The sequence below is a fragment of the Haliotis rubra genome, unplaced genomic scaffold, assembly GCF_003918875.1.
Source record: "Haliotis rubra isolate DU_JTF1 unplaced genomic scaffold, ASM391887v1 Scf1338, whole genome shotgun sequence".
In the NCBI taxonomy this organism is placed as follows: domain Eukaryota; kingdom Metazoa; phylum Mollusca; class Gastropoda; order Lepetellida; family Haliotidae; genus Haliotis; species Haliotis rubra.
Genome location: NW_025765268.1, coordinates 191853 through 208067, shown reverse-complemented (window position 1 = coordinate 208067; position 16215 = coordinate 191853). Strand labels below are relative to the sequence as shown.

Genomic DNA, 16215 nt, shown 5'->3' with positions numbered 1-16215 from the left:
GAGGCCCGTGGCTCTGAGGCCTGTAAGCCGTGAGCAGTCTTCCATCACCCCTCACTATGTGGTTGATCAAGTCGCCTGAAGTGGTTCGGCGCTGATGAGGATGTCTCTGCAGAGGTGACGGACCCTCAGATAAAATTTCTGGAGATAGAGTCGAAGACTCGGCTGTGTGTGTTCATCTGCGCTGAGGTGACAGTCGCAGAAACAGGCCGCTTCTTGTGACGAACTTCTGAATGATAATAGGCAAATCATCATCATATAATGCTAATTCTGTAACTGGTAAGATATCAGAGGCAAAATTATTAGATTTTGTTGACTTCCCTTTAGATGAAGGTGTGTAGATCTTGGTGTACGAGTGTAATGAGAGATGATATGGATGGTTTCCTCGACTTGACTGAGAAGACGGCAGCTCTTGAGATGCAGGTCGCCTTGGACATAGCGGATCATACCCCACGCTTTCCGCCGAGGGAAACTTCAGGCATGCCACCAGCTGGTGGCGGTCCTCAGTCAACAGCTGACATGAAAGCCATTAATTTGCGATCTATTATCCATGTTTGAATTCTGTTTACGGGATTTTATCTGCTGTCCGCCTATAAACGAAACATAAATATTTGTCAAAGGCAGAGATAGGTAAATTGATACAAAATTCTACGAGAATCAAAGGAACATGGAGTAATGCAACTAGGGCATTTTAAATGTGGATCGGTATCAGAATAACGTAGTTTACATTCTGTGCAATTTTCATTAATGTAGCCTACTGAACAAACATCACGACTCTACCGTGAATAAAACAGCAGAAACACAATTAATAATCAATGCAAATTGAATAATTATACTAGTACTACCTCTATACTAACGTATAAGAGGAACTAACTAAATATAATTAAAGGATATAGTGTGTTGGGAGACACAGGCGCTCTCACGTCCAGCTCACTGGGCGAAGAAGGAGAGAGTGAGGCACATGGGCTTGGGTGGCGCCCTCGTTCCCGCGCTTACGGAAGGGAGGTAACTCGTGGTGAGTACTAATGAGTGATTCTTTATTGAAGGGAACTTCAATTGGGAGATACAAGTGTTCCACTAGGTTCGCCAGAAGAAGAAGACAAGCAAATAAGCATGAGTTAGGATAAGAAAAAATATGGAGTCATAGAGAATAATTTGAATTTACTACCCACGTGGTCAAGGTATGGGTGGTCGTATCACATTGACCTGTGTCGTAACGATTTGATTGATTGATTGGATAACCGATGACTTCTCAATTTGGTCACATTGTGACAGAACTACTTTTCTCCTTCATAACAAACACGTGAATTCATTCATTCTACAACTTATTTGGATTGTTGGAATGTAAACATTGCGAACGTTGCCCTATCACTGTTTAATTGTGAGTCAAACTGAGACATTATATCCGTCGAAAAACATAAACGCAAAGTTTCCACCTGATGTTACCAACCTGTGACCTTCCTATGGTTTTTGACATTGCTTTCGCTCGGTCAGATACCATAAGGAGAGACACTCGTTTCGTATAATTTGTATGTAATGAGACCTTGTGTAGTATTCTCTATGTATGTCTCACATCCAGTAAACTTTATCCACGCCACTTATGATTTTGGAGTAACACTGAACAAAGCATGGGTATTATGTTTACCCTCGCCTTTTCTCCAAATTTGAATTTTGGGGAAGAGTTAAAGACATATTTCATGGATTAAAACAACATTATATAACAGGAGTATCAGTGGAACCAACCCATCTCTTCTCCTTCTCCTCAGACTGGGGCAGGTTCTTGCTGGTCTGCTGCTGTTGAGGTGCTGCAGCTGACATTCTCAGCTCCTGTGGCATCGCTATCAGCTCGACAACGTGAATCGGAACAGACAGAGCTGGCTTGGTTTCTCAGAGCTGGCAAACAGGACTGGTGATGGTCGATTCTTCAATGTTGTTGGATCACTTCCAGACTTGCCACCCAGTTGCAGAAGTCATTAGTGACATTGGTGATGTGCTCCCTTCCTGTGGAGAGAAGGGGAGATAATCAAATAAAATTGTTCATCCTCCAGCTCCAGCAATTTGTGCATCCCAGGCCTGTCCTTCAATCCACTTCCAGGACAGGAAAATATTTTGCAAACCAATTTATGGCTATTGGCCTGAAAATTATGGTAATGGCAGATTCTGCTGTTAGTAAGGCATTTAATCGTTTATGTGTTTGGTGCTAAACAAATTTACAAGAGATGATTAGGATCATTACACAGCAACTTTCTTAAATTTGTTGTCAGAGATCATGCAGGAATGAACAACTCAACATAGATGAATAGATACAGAGCAATAATCTGCTGAAATATTGCAGTTTCTCTGTAAAACAAACCCTATGATAATATCTTTACACTGGGCTTCTCTGGTCAGTGCAAGCGTATTGGAGGAGGATGATGATTCTTACGCTCAATTCAGTAAATGAACTACACAGGCTTACTAGAAACAGTGAACACTGGTTATAAAATACACCCGGGACTCATCATGGATACCCAACATTTTACAAATGCACATAAAGCAATAATATAAACTAAGGATTGAAGCATCTTCTTCTTCATTGGTATTTCTATCAGTGAAAAACAAGTCAGCTCTAGAAAGCCACACCATTAGTTATAACTGTACTTTATCATTAGTTATAACAGCTGTTGTACCATTAGTTATAACTGCACTTTACCATTAGTTATAACAGCTGTAATGTACCATTAGTTATAGCTGGAATTTACCATTAGTTATAACTGTAGTTTACCACTAGTTATAGCTGTAATTTACCGTTAGTTATAACTGTGAGGTGAAATTGGGTTTGTCGTAGTTATAACTGTACTTTACCATTAGTTATAACAGCTGTAATGTACCATTAGTTATAGCTGGAATTTACTAGTTATAACTGTAATTTACCATTAGTTATAACAGCTGTATTACCACTAGTTATAACTGTAATTTACCATTAGTTATAACAGCTGTAATGTACCATTAGTTATAGCTGGAATTTACCATTAGTTATAACTGTACTTTACCACTAGTTATAGCTGTAATTTACCGTTAGTTATAACTGTAATTTAACACTAGTTACAGCTGTAATTTACTGTTAGTTATAACTGTAATTTAACACTAGTTATAACTGTACTTCAACGCTAGTGATAACTGTACGCTACCATTAGTTATATTTGGACTATACCATTTCTAATAGCTGTACTATATTATTAGTTACATCTGAAATATACCATTAGTTACATATGGACTATACCACCAGTTATAAATGTACTATATCACTTGTTATATCTGCACTACACCATTACTTACAGCTGGACTATACTATATTAGCAAAAATGTACTTAAATGTAATTTTTTATTGCCAGTTTGAGAAGTCTATTGTCAATTGCTGCAGACTTATATCTGCTGAATATCAACGTTTGAGCAGGTCTAGATACATCCCTGGTTAACATGTAACAAGAAAGTTGATGTTACATAAGCATAAAGGACAGTCACAAGTTGTACTGATCAGATATAAATTTGGTGACAACCCTTTGCAGTCCAAACATTGAGAGTTTTCTCACATGCCAGGGAGGCAGACAACCTACTTGAGAGGGGGAACTGGACCTCTTCTCATTTGTTTTCCTCTTGTCCTTCTTCTCTTCCTTACGAGGCAGCCATCGGTATGGGTTCCTTACAGCCCCCTCCTCCAGCCTGTACAAACAACACACTCGTCTCAGTGGCAGGTGATGCCAGGAATAGATATCCTCAGGAATATAAAAAGGGGCATGTTTTACAGCTGGTGATTATTGACATAACGAAAGCCATCATTCCTGAATCTATGAGCGCAGGAAGTGTGCTTACTGACTGACTGACTGACTGACTGACTGACTGAGTTTGGTTTTACGCCGCTTTTAGCAATATTCCAGCAACATCTCGCCAGGGGACACCAGAAATGGGCTTCACACAATGTGCCCATGTGGGGAGTCGAACCCGGGTCTTTGTCGTGACGAGCCAATGCTTTAACCATTAAGCTACCCAACCGCCCATAGTGTGCTGACAGTAAATCTGTACTTCTACAAGTCTGTAATTTAACCCATGATCATATTCAGCCATTCAGCAACATTGTCCAAGGATTTCATGTAATTATATGCACTATGTTGTATTGAGCTGACTCACTCTGTGTCCACACGCTCAGTTGTAGCTGGCTCAGTTGACTTGGGCTGTTCTATCTCTTGAGCACTCTGGGTTGATATTGACCCCTCCGTGACCAGTGACCCTTCCTCCGACCCCATGTTCATTTCGGGGTCAAGGATGTCAACGATATCCTCAAACAACTGTTAAATATTCAAAAAGAGGAAATCAAAAAGTAAATGAAAAGTGAATAAATTTCCATTTAAACAGGTTGCTTATTGCTAATGGCAAAAGCGAATGACACGAGTGATCACACTAAAGAAACACTGTTAGGGAACCTAATAATAATATGATATAATATTTTATAAAAACAACTACAGTTATTTTTTAATTATAAAAGAGAGTCATTTTCATGTGCAGCTATGGTAACAGAAGAGTTAATTAAATTGTTAATGATATACAGCTAAAAAGTCATTTCCATGTGTAACTATAGTAACAGAAGAGTTAATTCAATTGTTAAGGGGGTCACAAAAACATTAAGTGTCATGTGTGCTGACCTCTGGAGGTACACTCTCCTCCAGATGAGGATAGAGAGCCAGTGGATGCTGCAGCAAGCCATACTCTATCTCCTCAATGTGTTCTCTCCTCTGCTGCTGTTGTGGAGTAATCTGAGAGTAACACACTTGGTACTTGTCCAAGCCGGGTTCAAGCATGGCTGGCTGCTTGACTGGGAGACATTCTCACTGCTGCCTGTCACATTGGGACCAGGTCCTTTCTCACCCTGTTTAGAACAGAGTTCAGGAGTAAGGAGTCAGTTTGGAATTTATCTCTGATTACTTGACAAAACTGGCTTCTTGTTGATAAGCTGTTAGTTGATATTTTTTTTCCATGTCAATAAAATGTATAAAAAGCTATTTTAACCATTTCTGGTTCCTAAGAAAAAGAATTAATATAACATTGAGAATGAATGTGTTTGTAAGTAACTATTCATCAGGACTTGCACTGGGGCATTCTGAAACTGCAAAATGCAACCTCATTTATGTACCTACTTGCACTCAAAGCATGTTATTAAGTTTCATATTCTGAAAAACTACCTTGTGGTCATGGCAATACCTTTATGAAAAACATAGCCGACTGCAGGAGGTAGACCATCTCTGAAATCATCAAGGCCATCCTTGAGAAACACCCAGTTCCTTCCACAAGGCTCTTGGATGTGTCATTTGGACTTAGTGACTTGATAAACTTGGTTCTTAGTCGCCCTTGTACCTATTTTATTCATAAAACAAATTTTATAAAACCAATACATGAAAATGTGTAAGTTAGGTTCATCTTTGTGAGGATTCAAAGCCCATTGAAGTAAAGAAAATGACACAGGTCTTACCCGTTTACCTCTTTAGTGAGGAAGGTAGGGTGCTGACTGCTGAGAATGTTTAGGAAATATGTTCATCATCAATGGAAACACATTGAGCCCAACTAAGACATACATGTATTTAGTTGTATCATCAATGAAAATAGGAACAATTACATACAAAAACAATGCTTTTAATCCACCCCAGGATCAGCCATGAACACAATGTATTACACCCAAAATGTGTCATTTCATTTATATAATCGATACATTAATCAGTGGAATATTCTGTGTGTCTGTGTGTGAATTGCAACATCCCCAGTAACTGCATGACATTATAGGCATCCTAACTACTGCTACATCGATAACAACAAGCGCCTAAAGTTCAGTTTATGCACATTTACAGGGTTATAGCTAAAACGAAGCACCACAGCAGAAGCGGCACCAAAATCGTTTGGCCGGCGGCACCGTATTGGCCAGCGGCTACTGATTTCTGAGCTAAAAGCGGCACCATATACAAAACACAGTATGATGTTGACTTTTATATTTTAGTTTGTTTAATTAAAACATTAGCAATCAACATATATAAAACACAGTATGACGTTGACTTGTGGTTTTATTTCATTTCATAACATTAGCAAGATTATATCATTGATATAGCTGGAATATTGCTAAAGCGGCGTAAAATCATAACTCACTCACTGACCCATTGCATTAAAATAACAAGATTATAAAGACGATAACAAAAGCACCGTCAACATAACACATAACACATGTTCACACGTCAAAGTCCATATTTGGCCGGATGCTTATACAGTGTATATCCCATGAATGTCTTCAGTTTGGGCGATTTGAGTTGAGTAAATGTACTTAAATCATCAAATGTTGTGATGTTTTCACGCTAAATTGGCATGCTTTTCCAATCACTGTCGGCACAGTAGATGTTTTGACTATCGAAACATTCTACAAGCCGATTATCGGCTATGGGATTCACTTTACAATCACTGTCGGCAGGATAGACTCATTCATTATCTAACCATACTGGAATCCGATTATCAGTTAACACAAACTTTCCAATCACTGTCGGCAGAGTAGATGCATTCCAAAATTCTGTATTCAGATTATCTAATGACAAATAAGATTTTCCCAATGATTAAGATTATTATTTGGTGCCGTTTTCGCCATAAGATTTGTAGCCGTTTTCGCCAAGTCGAGGTTCCGTTATGTCCAAATAGTGCCGTTTTGCTGTGGTGACGTTTTAGCCTGATCCCCATTTACAGTGATTCAGCTTGCCTGTGATTTACCTGTATAAAGCAAACAGGAGAACGCCGAATTCATGTTATATATGTACATTTTTCTGATGCACATTTCGGAAAGATAACCCCCGGGATTTTTTATCATTCTATGCCTAAAATCTATAGTAAGAATATATGGGTTTTTTTATAGAAAGCCTGCACTAACCCTAACATAACGATAAATCTAAATGTGAGGGTGAGGTGAGGTGAAATTGGGTTCAACGTCGTGCTTGAGAATATTTCGCTCATATGACGATGTGCATGCATGTGTATGTGCGGCTTCTTGTACTAGCCCAGACTTAAGCTGGTTTTATGCTAGCCCACTGAGATACCACGCGCGGTGAAGCATGAATACCCCACACAGAAATATTATAGTCATACACATTATGCTGACTCGAGCCGACCAGTCCTTGTTGTACCCATTAATGCCGGCGCCAGGCGGGGACCAACAACTACAATATTTTAACGTCTTTATGGTAAAGATGCGGTCGGGGATCGAACCCGCGACCTTCCGGGCGAACGCTCTAACCACTACACCACGGTGGCGGTCCTATATCTAAAGCTTAAACCTAACCCTTGAAATAATCATAATAAATAAAATATACATTTCAAGCGGGGGCTACGGGCGAACACTTACCAGGAACCCTTTATAATTCATTAATGGAAACAAGAAACGATGAACATCCGAACATTCACCTATCCTGGAGTCTGACTCCAGAGATGACAAAACACTAGCTCTTTCGTTTAATGTAGCAAAATCCAAAAACATAATAAAAATTGACCCAAACATGTCAGCGGCTTACAAAGAAAATATTTTACCAGGTCTGATGTTGTATCTTTTTATCTTTTTGGGTGTCGACAAGGGCTAAGTCATATTTAAGTTCAGCCATCTTCAGTTGTGTACTCCATCAGCCATTTGTTTACAGCCTGCTCACTGAAACCGGAAATTGGTAAAGTTGAAATGTAGTCCTTACGCATTAGATGCACTTCAAGGTACTTTAACCATACACTATACTATTCAATGTGTACGTACTATTAAACAGTTGAACTTTATCTCGTCATACGTATTTGTATCGTATTAGATCGTTTATCACTGAAAAATACACCGTGAGTAATTGTGTTTCCATAACAACAATTCATCCGCCAGTACTTCCGGTTAACTTTTCAACCAGAGTTTTGTTAATGCGCACAACATGTATACGCTTAACATTTTTCATTGTAGACGGAACCAGGTCTAATATTATCATGACCGTGCACTTCCGTATTTTGAGGTCTCTCGTTCAACATGGTGTAATCAGCAAGTAATGTAAGTCACACGTACCTTCAAGGTGTTTGTCATCAGTAGTCTTTAATGTTTTCAGTCTGTTTTAGTTGGAAAAGTCTACTCTTATCGTTTTTGATGTTCCAAAGATTAACTAATGGACGCAGATTCAGTCGTAAATCACTTCTTTTGTCCTTTTTTCCAAGTGAACATCTAGACAATGCTAAGGGTAGTTCAACGGCAAGTTCCTTTGGTTGACAGTCAAATCGGCCCAGCTACAAAATGCCCCAACAAATTTGGTCAAATTGCCCCAATTTATTTAAAATGATTAAATATATGCCATAAATGCATAGTTTTTGTGGTTTTTGTCAACTTCGATATTATATTCTGCATATAATAGTATCCAGGGTATATAGTAATACCTTAGTATATACCATACTTGTTGACAAAAACTATGCATTTACGGCCAATAAACATATTTATACAAACATTTCGTTTTATTCTTGTAATTCTTTACACGTAAAGAAAATAGTTAAAGAATACCTTTTGTAAAAAGCATTAATAACATGCAAATAATTGGTATTACAGTGTTGTCTATACAGGAATATTACTTTTGGTCTTATCAATTTACCAATGGAACATTTATCAGAAATATTACTACGTAATATTACATGAAGAATATAAGTCGAAGCTGACAAAAACTATGCATATATGACATATATATAATCATTTTAAATAAATTGGAGCATTTTGACTACCCCCTGTGACAATTTTACCAAAACTCGGGGGCATTTTGTAGCTGGGGCGATTGGACTGGCACCTGTTCCATTTCACCAGCTTTTTCCTGCTTATTTAGTACACATTGTGAATGAGGGATGACAAACTTCTTCAGGTCAGCTGCAGAATATGGGATTTATATAATGAATGTGTCAACCATCTATAAGATCCAGGCTTTTACTTTCATGACCCATAATATTTGATATTCTATTAAAAGTTTCTGAACATTGGAACTTGGAATGGATTCTACCACAGCTACCGTTGAAAAACAAACCAATGGATATATTTGGGATTCAAAACGAAGTTCACTGAGCACTCTAATAATATTTTAATTTACAATTGGGATATGTTAGGAGAATACAAATTACAATGTATATCAAAATGTGTTTATGTCAAACAAAAATAACAATCATCCAATATAATAATGTTGCATAACATTGTGGTTTATAGACACATATTTATTTATTTATCCTCAAGTTGAAATGATTACCTCCCTGTGAATGTAGAATGAGGGCAGTTTTATGGATATACAACTTCTATATTCTGTATAGGCGACATTTTGACACAGATTCTAATGTCGTTGTCAATCATGGATTCTAATGTCGCTGCCACAAACGTGTGTCTCATGTCAGATTCCAGTGTAGGAATGCTATTTGAACTGCTTCTTGTACAGTGTAGAAAATGTAATATTTTCACTTATAATTGGTTCGGATTATTCCAATTGTACTTTATCTTCTCAACTCTACCTTATGTCTATCAAACACCAACTTGACATCATTGTATTGTAGAACCTACGACAAAATAAATGTCTATGTGCCTTGTTATTTCCTTGCATTTTTGACCGCCTCCGTGGTATAGTGGTTAGAGCGTCCGCCCCGAGAGCCGAAAGTCGCAGGTTCGATCCCATCTTCGCCATACCAAAAGACGTTAAAATATGGTACTTGTTGGTCCCTGCCTGGCTCTCGGCATTAATGGGTACAACAAGGACTGGTCAGCTCGGAGTCAGTATAATATTTCTGTGTGGGGTATTCATGCTTCACTGCGGCATGGTATCTCAGTTGGCTAGCACTATAAAAGCGGCTTCAGTCTGGGCTAGTAGTACATGCAGCTGCACATACACGTACACATGCACCTACACGTACACCTCCTTGTGTCTATATTCAATTTCTATCGTTTTGTTCCTTTTCTTATTTACAGAAAAATGAAGTTTTTGTGCTGATAATATTTACAACATACAATCTGAACATGGCACATCCGTCCAGTGAGTTTAATGATCCCGAAGTACTTCGGACATGTCTACAAATGCTGGGTGATGAAGGTTCCAAACAGGAAGTGAGGGTTGCAGTGGAGACGCTTCTGAAGCTGAGCAGGTGATTCTCTCATTCCATGTTGAGTAACCCTGTCTGTCAAGGGCCAAAGGAGCATGTGGCATGAATCTGAGAGGTGGAATCTGATTGGTCCAACGGATGGACAAGCTCAGGATGATGAATGTTGTCTGAACAATCTTGGTTTATTCTATTTCTCCATCCCTTCCAAATCATTATACAATTCTCTTGCATGTTTTGGTTTGAAACAACAATATTTTGCATAATTATTTTTGTCTAATTACCTATCCAGGAATCTGAGCAGCCACCCGGGTGATGAAAAGTACCGAAAGATCCGTAAGGAGAACAAGGCTATACATGAAAAGCTACTTAAGTTTGACGGGGCCAAGGAATTCCTGCTGGCCATGGGATGGACAGAGGTGAGAACTTTCTGGACCATTCCCAACAAATGCTAATACATGTACTTTATTTTAGTGTTTACTATGCACACTAGAGTGTAATGGGCATCCATCATTCTTGGGTGTAAGTTTTAGCAAAAATTGCTATTTTACACACTGTCATATCCAACTGCAGGGCACAAAACACTTGATCAACGAAACTTTGAATCTACGAAAAGTCTGCTAAAAATATATGTTCTTTGGCATGTTATGCACAATAAACATGGTAATAATGATGTACAGTTTGCAATACAGAGTAAAATCAATGTCAGATTATTTCTATGAGCAGATAAGATCACGAGGCAGTGTGCGACCCAGTGGTAGACCAAATCCTGTCTAGCAGAGTTGTGGCCCTTGGTTTATCTGTTAGACATGGATTACATGTATGTCAGCAAACCATGCTTGTGTACTATTGGAAACATTACACTCTCTGTACTCATGAGTAGCCTTTCCCTCTTACTTGATTGGTAATATAACTATAAATAGACCCATATGAATTTATAATTAAGAAACGATACTCTCTCAAATGTTATTGGTCTATTAATTTTGACTATTTACAAACATTTTTCGTCTTTTATGTAAGCTGACTGACAGAATCTTCTCACTATGAAGGGTATCAGGGGTACCATGGTAACCAAACAATAAACCAAGTAATAAAAACCGCTCAGCTAACCCAAAGCTGGCATTCCATGTGGTGTATGAAACAATGTCTCACTGCGAGATATTAGGAATATCCACCTATATCCTGGCTGAAGATGTTTTGGAAGTCTGTGTGTCCATGAGTGTAGTTAGGAGTTAATGGTGGTGTTGGACTGCATATCGACTTGTATTATGTTACAGATTGACGATATGCTGATGTATCTGGAGGATCATGATCTCTCCGTTACAACAAACATCCTGGAGGAACACCTACAGTGAGTCTGGGGACATACACGCACACACCCCACACACACATCCCACACACACACCACCACCCCACCACCCACCCCACACACACACCCTGGTAGTGTTTCCTGTGTTCATGTAGATTTAATGAGGGATTTGTTTCCTGTATGAATTCAAAGAATAATTTTCAAGAGCCTGAGTTAGATTTCTGTCCTGTTCCCTGGTGTGTCCTGAATGTGGGAATTTCTTTAGAACTCAAATGGATAATTCAACTGTTTTTGCCACAAAACATTCTTTTTATCAAATGTTTTTGAGAATATGCTGCTTTTTATCTATGAAGTGAAAACAGATTGGAACCAAATATATAAACTAATGAGTGAAATAACCGGGCAGTTATTACACAGCTGTTAAGGGCTAGAAGAGTTATGTCCCTTTGAATATTGGTTGCTAAACTTCATCTGCGACAACAATTATGGAGAAATGCTTTATGTCCAATACTGCAGCAGAAATAGAAGAAAAATGCATCAAAATGGTTCTGGAAAACACACAAGTAGCACCTAAAATATGATGGGTAAATCTGTTTGAATCTGCATTTACTGAGGCTGAAGGAAATTTGGATTAAAACAGGCTATCTCGTACTACCTGTCAAAAGGCGATGTAACTAATGATATATGTACCATGTATACTGCATTGCTTCAGCACACTGCCACCGCCTCAGAGCGCAGCGACCTCCCCGCCAGCAGCGTCACCTGCAGCTCCCACTGAGACTGCAGCATGGACCGAGGCAGAGGTAGAGTACAAGTGTATTACCAGGAATTATACATACATCTATATATCTCCTTGAGAACTTTTCCACCACCTTGATCCAGATCTTCACAACTTGATCCAGACATATGTTTGAAGTTCAACATTGTTTTGTCAGAATTTTGTTGTGTAGAACATTCAGAGAGAAACTTTCTCGTAAATAATATCCTGCCTTGGTGATGTTTCAGCTAAAACAACGAGATGAAAAACTAGAAAAAGAGAAGAAAAGAAGAATGGAAGAATATCAAAGAATGAAAAAAGAAAGGGAAGCAATTAAGAAACAGGTATTACATGTTTTAGCCTAAGCGAATTATGCAACTCCGAATAAAACAAAAATGAACTTCCAGAGGATGGTACTCATATGAGATAGAGAATTCACTTCCAAAACAAAGCTATGGTCCAGGGGATCCTGGGGATCCACCACCGAGGTCTGGAGGATGTTCTGTGGACAGTCCGTGATTAAGCCTGGCTGGTCCTGAAGGGTTTTCATGGCAACACAGCCATCTCAACCTGAAGTTTTCATCCTAGAGGTGTGATCATTTCTTTGTGAACCGAATCACATTTTTTGAATTAGTGTTTTATATCATAATACATTCAGTCCTCAAATTTGGCATATGCACAAAGGCTATGGATCCTTTTTCAGATTAAAGAGGACAGAAAGGACACCCAGACAAGGGAAGTCAAGGACTCGGTATGTACAATTTTTGTGCCGTCCATATTGTTCATACCTGATTCATTGTTGTATAAGGTTTGGTTAACAGTTATGAAAATACTATGTTCTTTTGCGCCGTCTTCTTATTCTTTGGCAAATACAAAACTTTCATTAATCAATCAAAGGATTTAGTTGCAGAATGTATACAGGCTTTTGAAAGTATTTTTTTCTTGAAGTATCTTAAATGTCTTAAGATATTATGTTTTTTGCAGCATGCAAGACAGCTTAATTTTGGTGCCAATGTAAAGAAATTTGAAAACAGGGTAAGGTTTTAAAATCTCAACACAATGATGTTTAGGGACCGTTCATAATTTATGGCTTTTGTGTGTGTGTGTGTGTGTGTGTGTGTGTGTGTGTGTGTGTGTGTGTGTGTGTGTGTGTGTGTGTGTGTGTGTGTGTGTGTGTGTGTGTGTGTGTGTGTGTGTGTGTGTGTGTGTGTGTGTGTGTGTGTGTGTGTGTGTGTGTGAGATTTTAGGGGGAGTCCACCCATTTTGTGTGATTTAGGGGGAGTCCACCCATTTTGTTTTGTTTTCGTTTTTGGGGTTTTTTTGGGGCAATTTTGTACATAAACATATTTAAAGGTCACATGCAACCCAAACAAGCAAACATAATTAAATAACAATTATCACTTAATCATGACATATAATATACATTGCTGATTATGAAATAACATATAAACAATATTATAAGTGTTTAAAGTAAATCAAAAGTGCAATATTTTGTACTTGGATTTACTTCCCAAGAAACGAAGCAGCCGGGATACCGAATCCAGTCAGAGCGGGTGGGTGTGCACTCAAGTGTAACGGCTGGTTTGTTTGCAGATGCCCTCACGGCTCATTGTGTGTGTATATAGAGATGTTGGGTAACTTGGGTTTTGTAAATACATGCTCATTTTTTGTGTATAACATTTTGCAATCAACAGACATCAAACCATATCATGTGTACAAGTATCCAATCTGCCTGTCTTTGTAATTACATAAAGTGATTGAGACCGAACTCGGGCCATAAATCAATGTGTTTTGTTTATGGTGTATAGCCTGATAGGTGTTAAGTTCAAATTGCATGTGGTCAGTGATCGAAGTTGTGTATTGAATATTGTCATTAGCAGACAGGCAGGCAGACACATAGGTGTCAATAAAACAGACATTGAGTTTTGTCTGTGACAACAACATATCTATATCACAGTTAGAAATTCTGTCAATGCTAAATAATGACATTGCTTTTAAGTATCGAACTGAGAAAGTGACTCAGTAAGAAGAACGTGTGGTGAAAAAGACAAATGAAATTATATGAACAGTTAAATTGGTAATCTACTGTCATAACATATAAAAAGCTCGCGCCTGTGAAATATTAACAAAACATTAGAAAAATAGCTCACACCAAAGCCTTTTCTGAGTATTCACCGGACAACCCGCTTCCTAGCTGCACGAACCTATTTCACTGCACATGTGCTATGAGCGCAGCCCAGCGCAAGGCAGCCCAGCTGTTGAAACCACCTTTTCCCCCAAGTGCTGTGGAAAATAAGTGAATCGTTTGAACTCTGATTTCGCTTGTTTTTTTTCCTCGCGATATTTTTCAAGTTTATAAGTTGAATTTGCATTTTTGATGATTTGTTTGGTAAGTCCATACCGAAAGGCATCAGAATCTGCAAAGTTGTGTTTTACGTTGCATGTGACCTTTAAAAATTATGCTTAAAAAATATTGGAAGGGGGAGGGAGGTCATTGCTTTTGTACATGACATGGGTTGGGGGTCCCTTACTGGGGGGTTGTTGTCCCTTACTTTGTACATAAATTTTAGGGGCATGCTTCTCCATAAAAGTCATCATCACCCCACCCCAAGCCGTAAATTATGAACGGCCCCTCATTTGCTATATTGTTGGCAAATACTGATGCATTTGATAACAAGTGACCAGGAAGTGGTGGGTTCATCTAATATACATGTCATTAGTTCAATATGAGTGTTGTAGAAGACTGTCATTAGTCACCTGATCCATATGTACATACTGAAATCTTCCGACAAGTATGCTGAGAGGGTAGTTTTGCAGTGACAGGTTGTTTAAATTCTAGATTCACCCTAGAGCTTTGAGCTGCGATCTCACATTAAGCTCATGGAACTGAAATAGTGAACATGATCAGGTGGTCGGTATCGTTGATTTCACTGATGCATGTTTTCGTATCCCAATTGATGCACAATTGTCTGGTCCAGACTTGGGCATATTGTGACCACTGTTAACTAGATAAACTATAAACTGTTACAATGTTTATGTTGACAGGGTGGCGGATGAGGGTAATCTGACTTCCACAGCTGAGCGCCAACTTTAGTTCCCAGTGTCATCTTGTCAAGTTCAAACCTTCATTTCATAAGGGATACCACTGTCTCTAATCTCTGTCTTCTTATTGAACATCTCTCACAGTTTATTTGGTCAGATAATTTTAGCATCATGTGACTGGTAAAGTGCATAATTTATCTTCATTGGTTGGAGATAATATCTTGGGGAAGGGAGATAACCCACTGTGTTAAGATTAGAACTGGTATGTTAGCTTTTATAACTTCTGTCACAGAATCCGTTGTCATTTATTTGCATTTTTAGTTCAGTTATTGATGGGTGGCCCCCGGTTCTATGTTAATGACGACACTTGTCACAAGCCACACTGATTGGCTGGCAGGTGTCTGATCCTCGGAACTGGGGCTCTGGGAATTATTTGTGCGGTCTGTCTTGGGAGTCTGAAGTGTTCATATACTGTTGAATATGTGCAGTGAAGGGAGTTTATATGGTATAACGTGGTTGATGTGTACCAGATGTGGAGATTGTTTTCTTTGGGCTGAATGGATGTGAATATGTAAATAGACAGGTTTATCTGGCCATTAGTCAAATACAACACAATTCCCCTGTACAGTGTTGTGCCACACACACAATCTAATTCTCTGTGTCAATCTAGGTTACTCACACAACATAGTTTTCCTCTTACGGATCTGTTACACACACAACACAAGTGCCCATGTGGATCTGTGTTACACACACACAAGTTTCCATATGGATCTGTGTTACACACACAACACAAGTTTCCACATGGATCTGTGTTACACACACAACACAAGTTTCCACATGGATCTGTGTTACACACACAACACAAGTTTCCACATGGATCTGTGTTACACACACAACACAAGTTTCCACATGGATCTGTGTTACACACACAACACAAGTTTCCACATGGATCTGTTACACACACAACACAAGTTTCCATATG

General features: G+C 38.7%; 2 protein-coding genes across 2 annotated transcripts; one reads left to right on the top strand and one right to left on the bottom strand.

The window, feature by feature from the left end:
- Window positions 1-1935: 1935 nt before the first annotated feature.
- LOC124267785 (putative protein FAM47D) lies at window positions 1936-8223 on the bottom strand. The gene is given in 9 exon segments (XM_046702765.1): window positions 1936-1998; window positions 3594-3699; window positions 4165-4322; window positions 4677-4852; window positions 4855-4894; window positions 5228-5319; window positions 5322-5381; window positions 7577-7696; window positions 8084-8223. Coding segments are annotated over 8 exon segments (771 nt in total). The 5' UTR covers window positions 7653-7696; window positions 8084-8223.
- LOC124267784 (UBX domain-containing protein 6-like) lies at window positions 7985-15952 on the top strand. The gene is made up of 9 exons (XM_046702764.1): window positions 7985-8068; window positions 9998-10170; window positions 10418-10544; window positions 11403-11476; window positions 12147-12237; window positions 12440-12535; window positions 12895-12942; window positions 13176-13226; window positions 15237-15952. Exons 2-9 carry the CDS (start codon window positions 10046-10048, stop codon window positions 15246-15248), a joined length of 624 nt encoding a protein of 207 aa, XP_046558720.1. The 5' UTR covers window positions 7985-8068; window positions 9998-10045; the 3' UTR covers window positions 15249-15952.
- The last annotated feature ends 263 nt before the right edge of the window (window positions 15953-16215 follow it).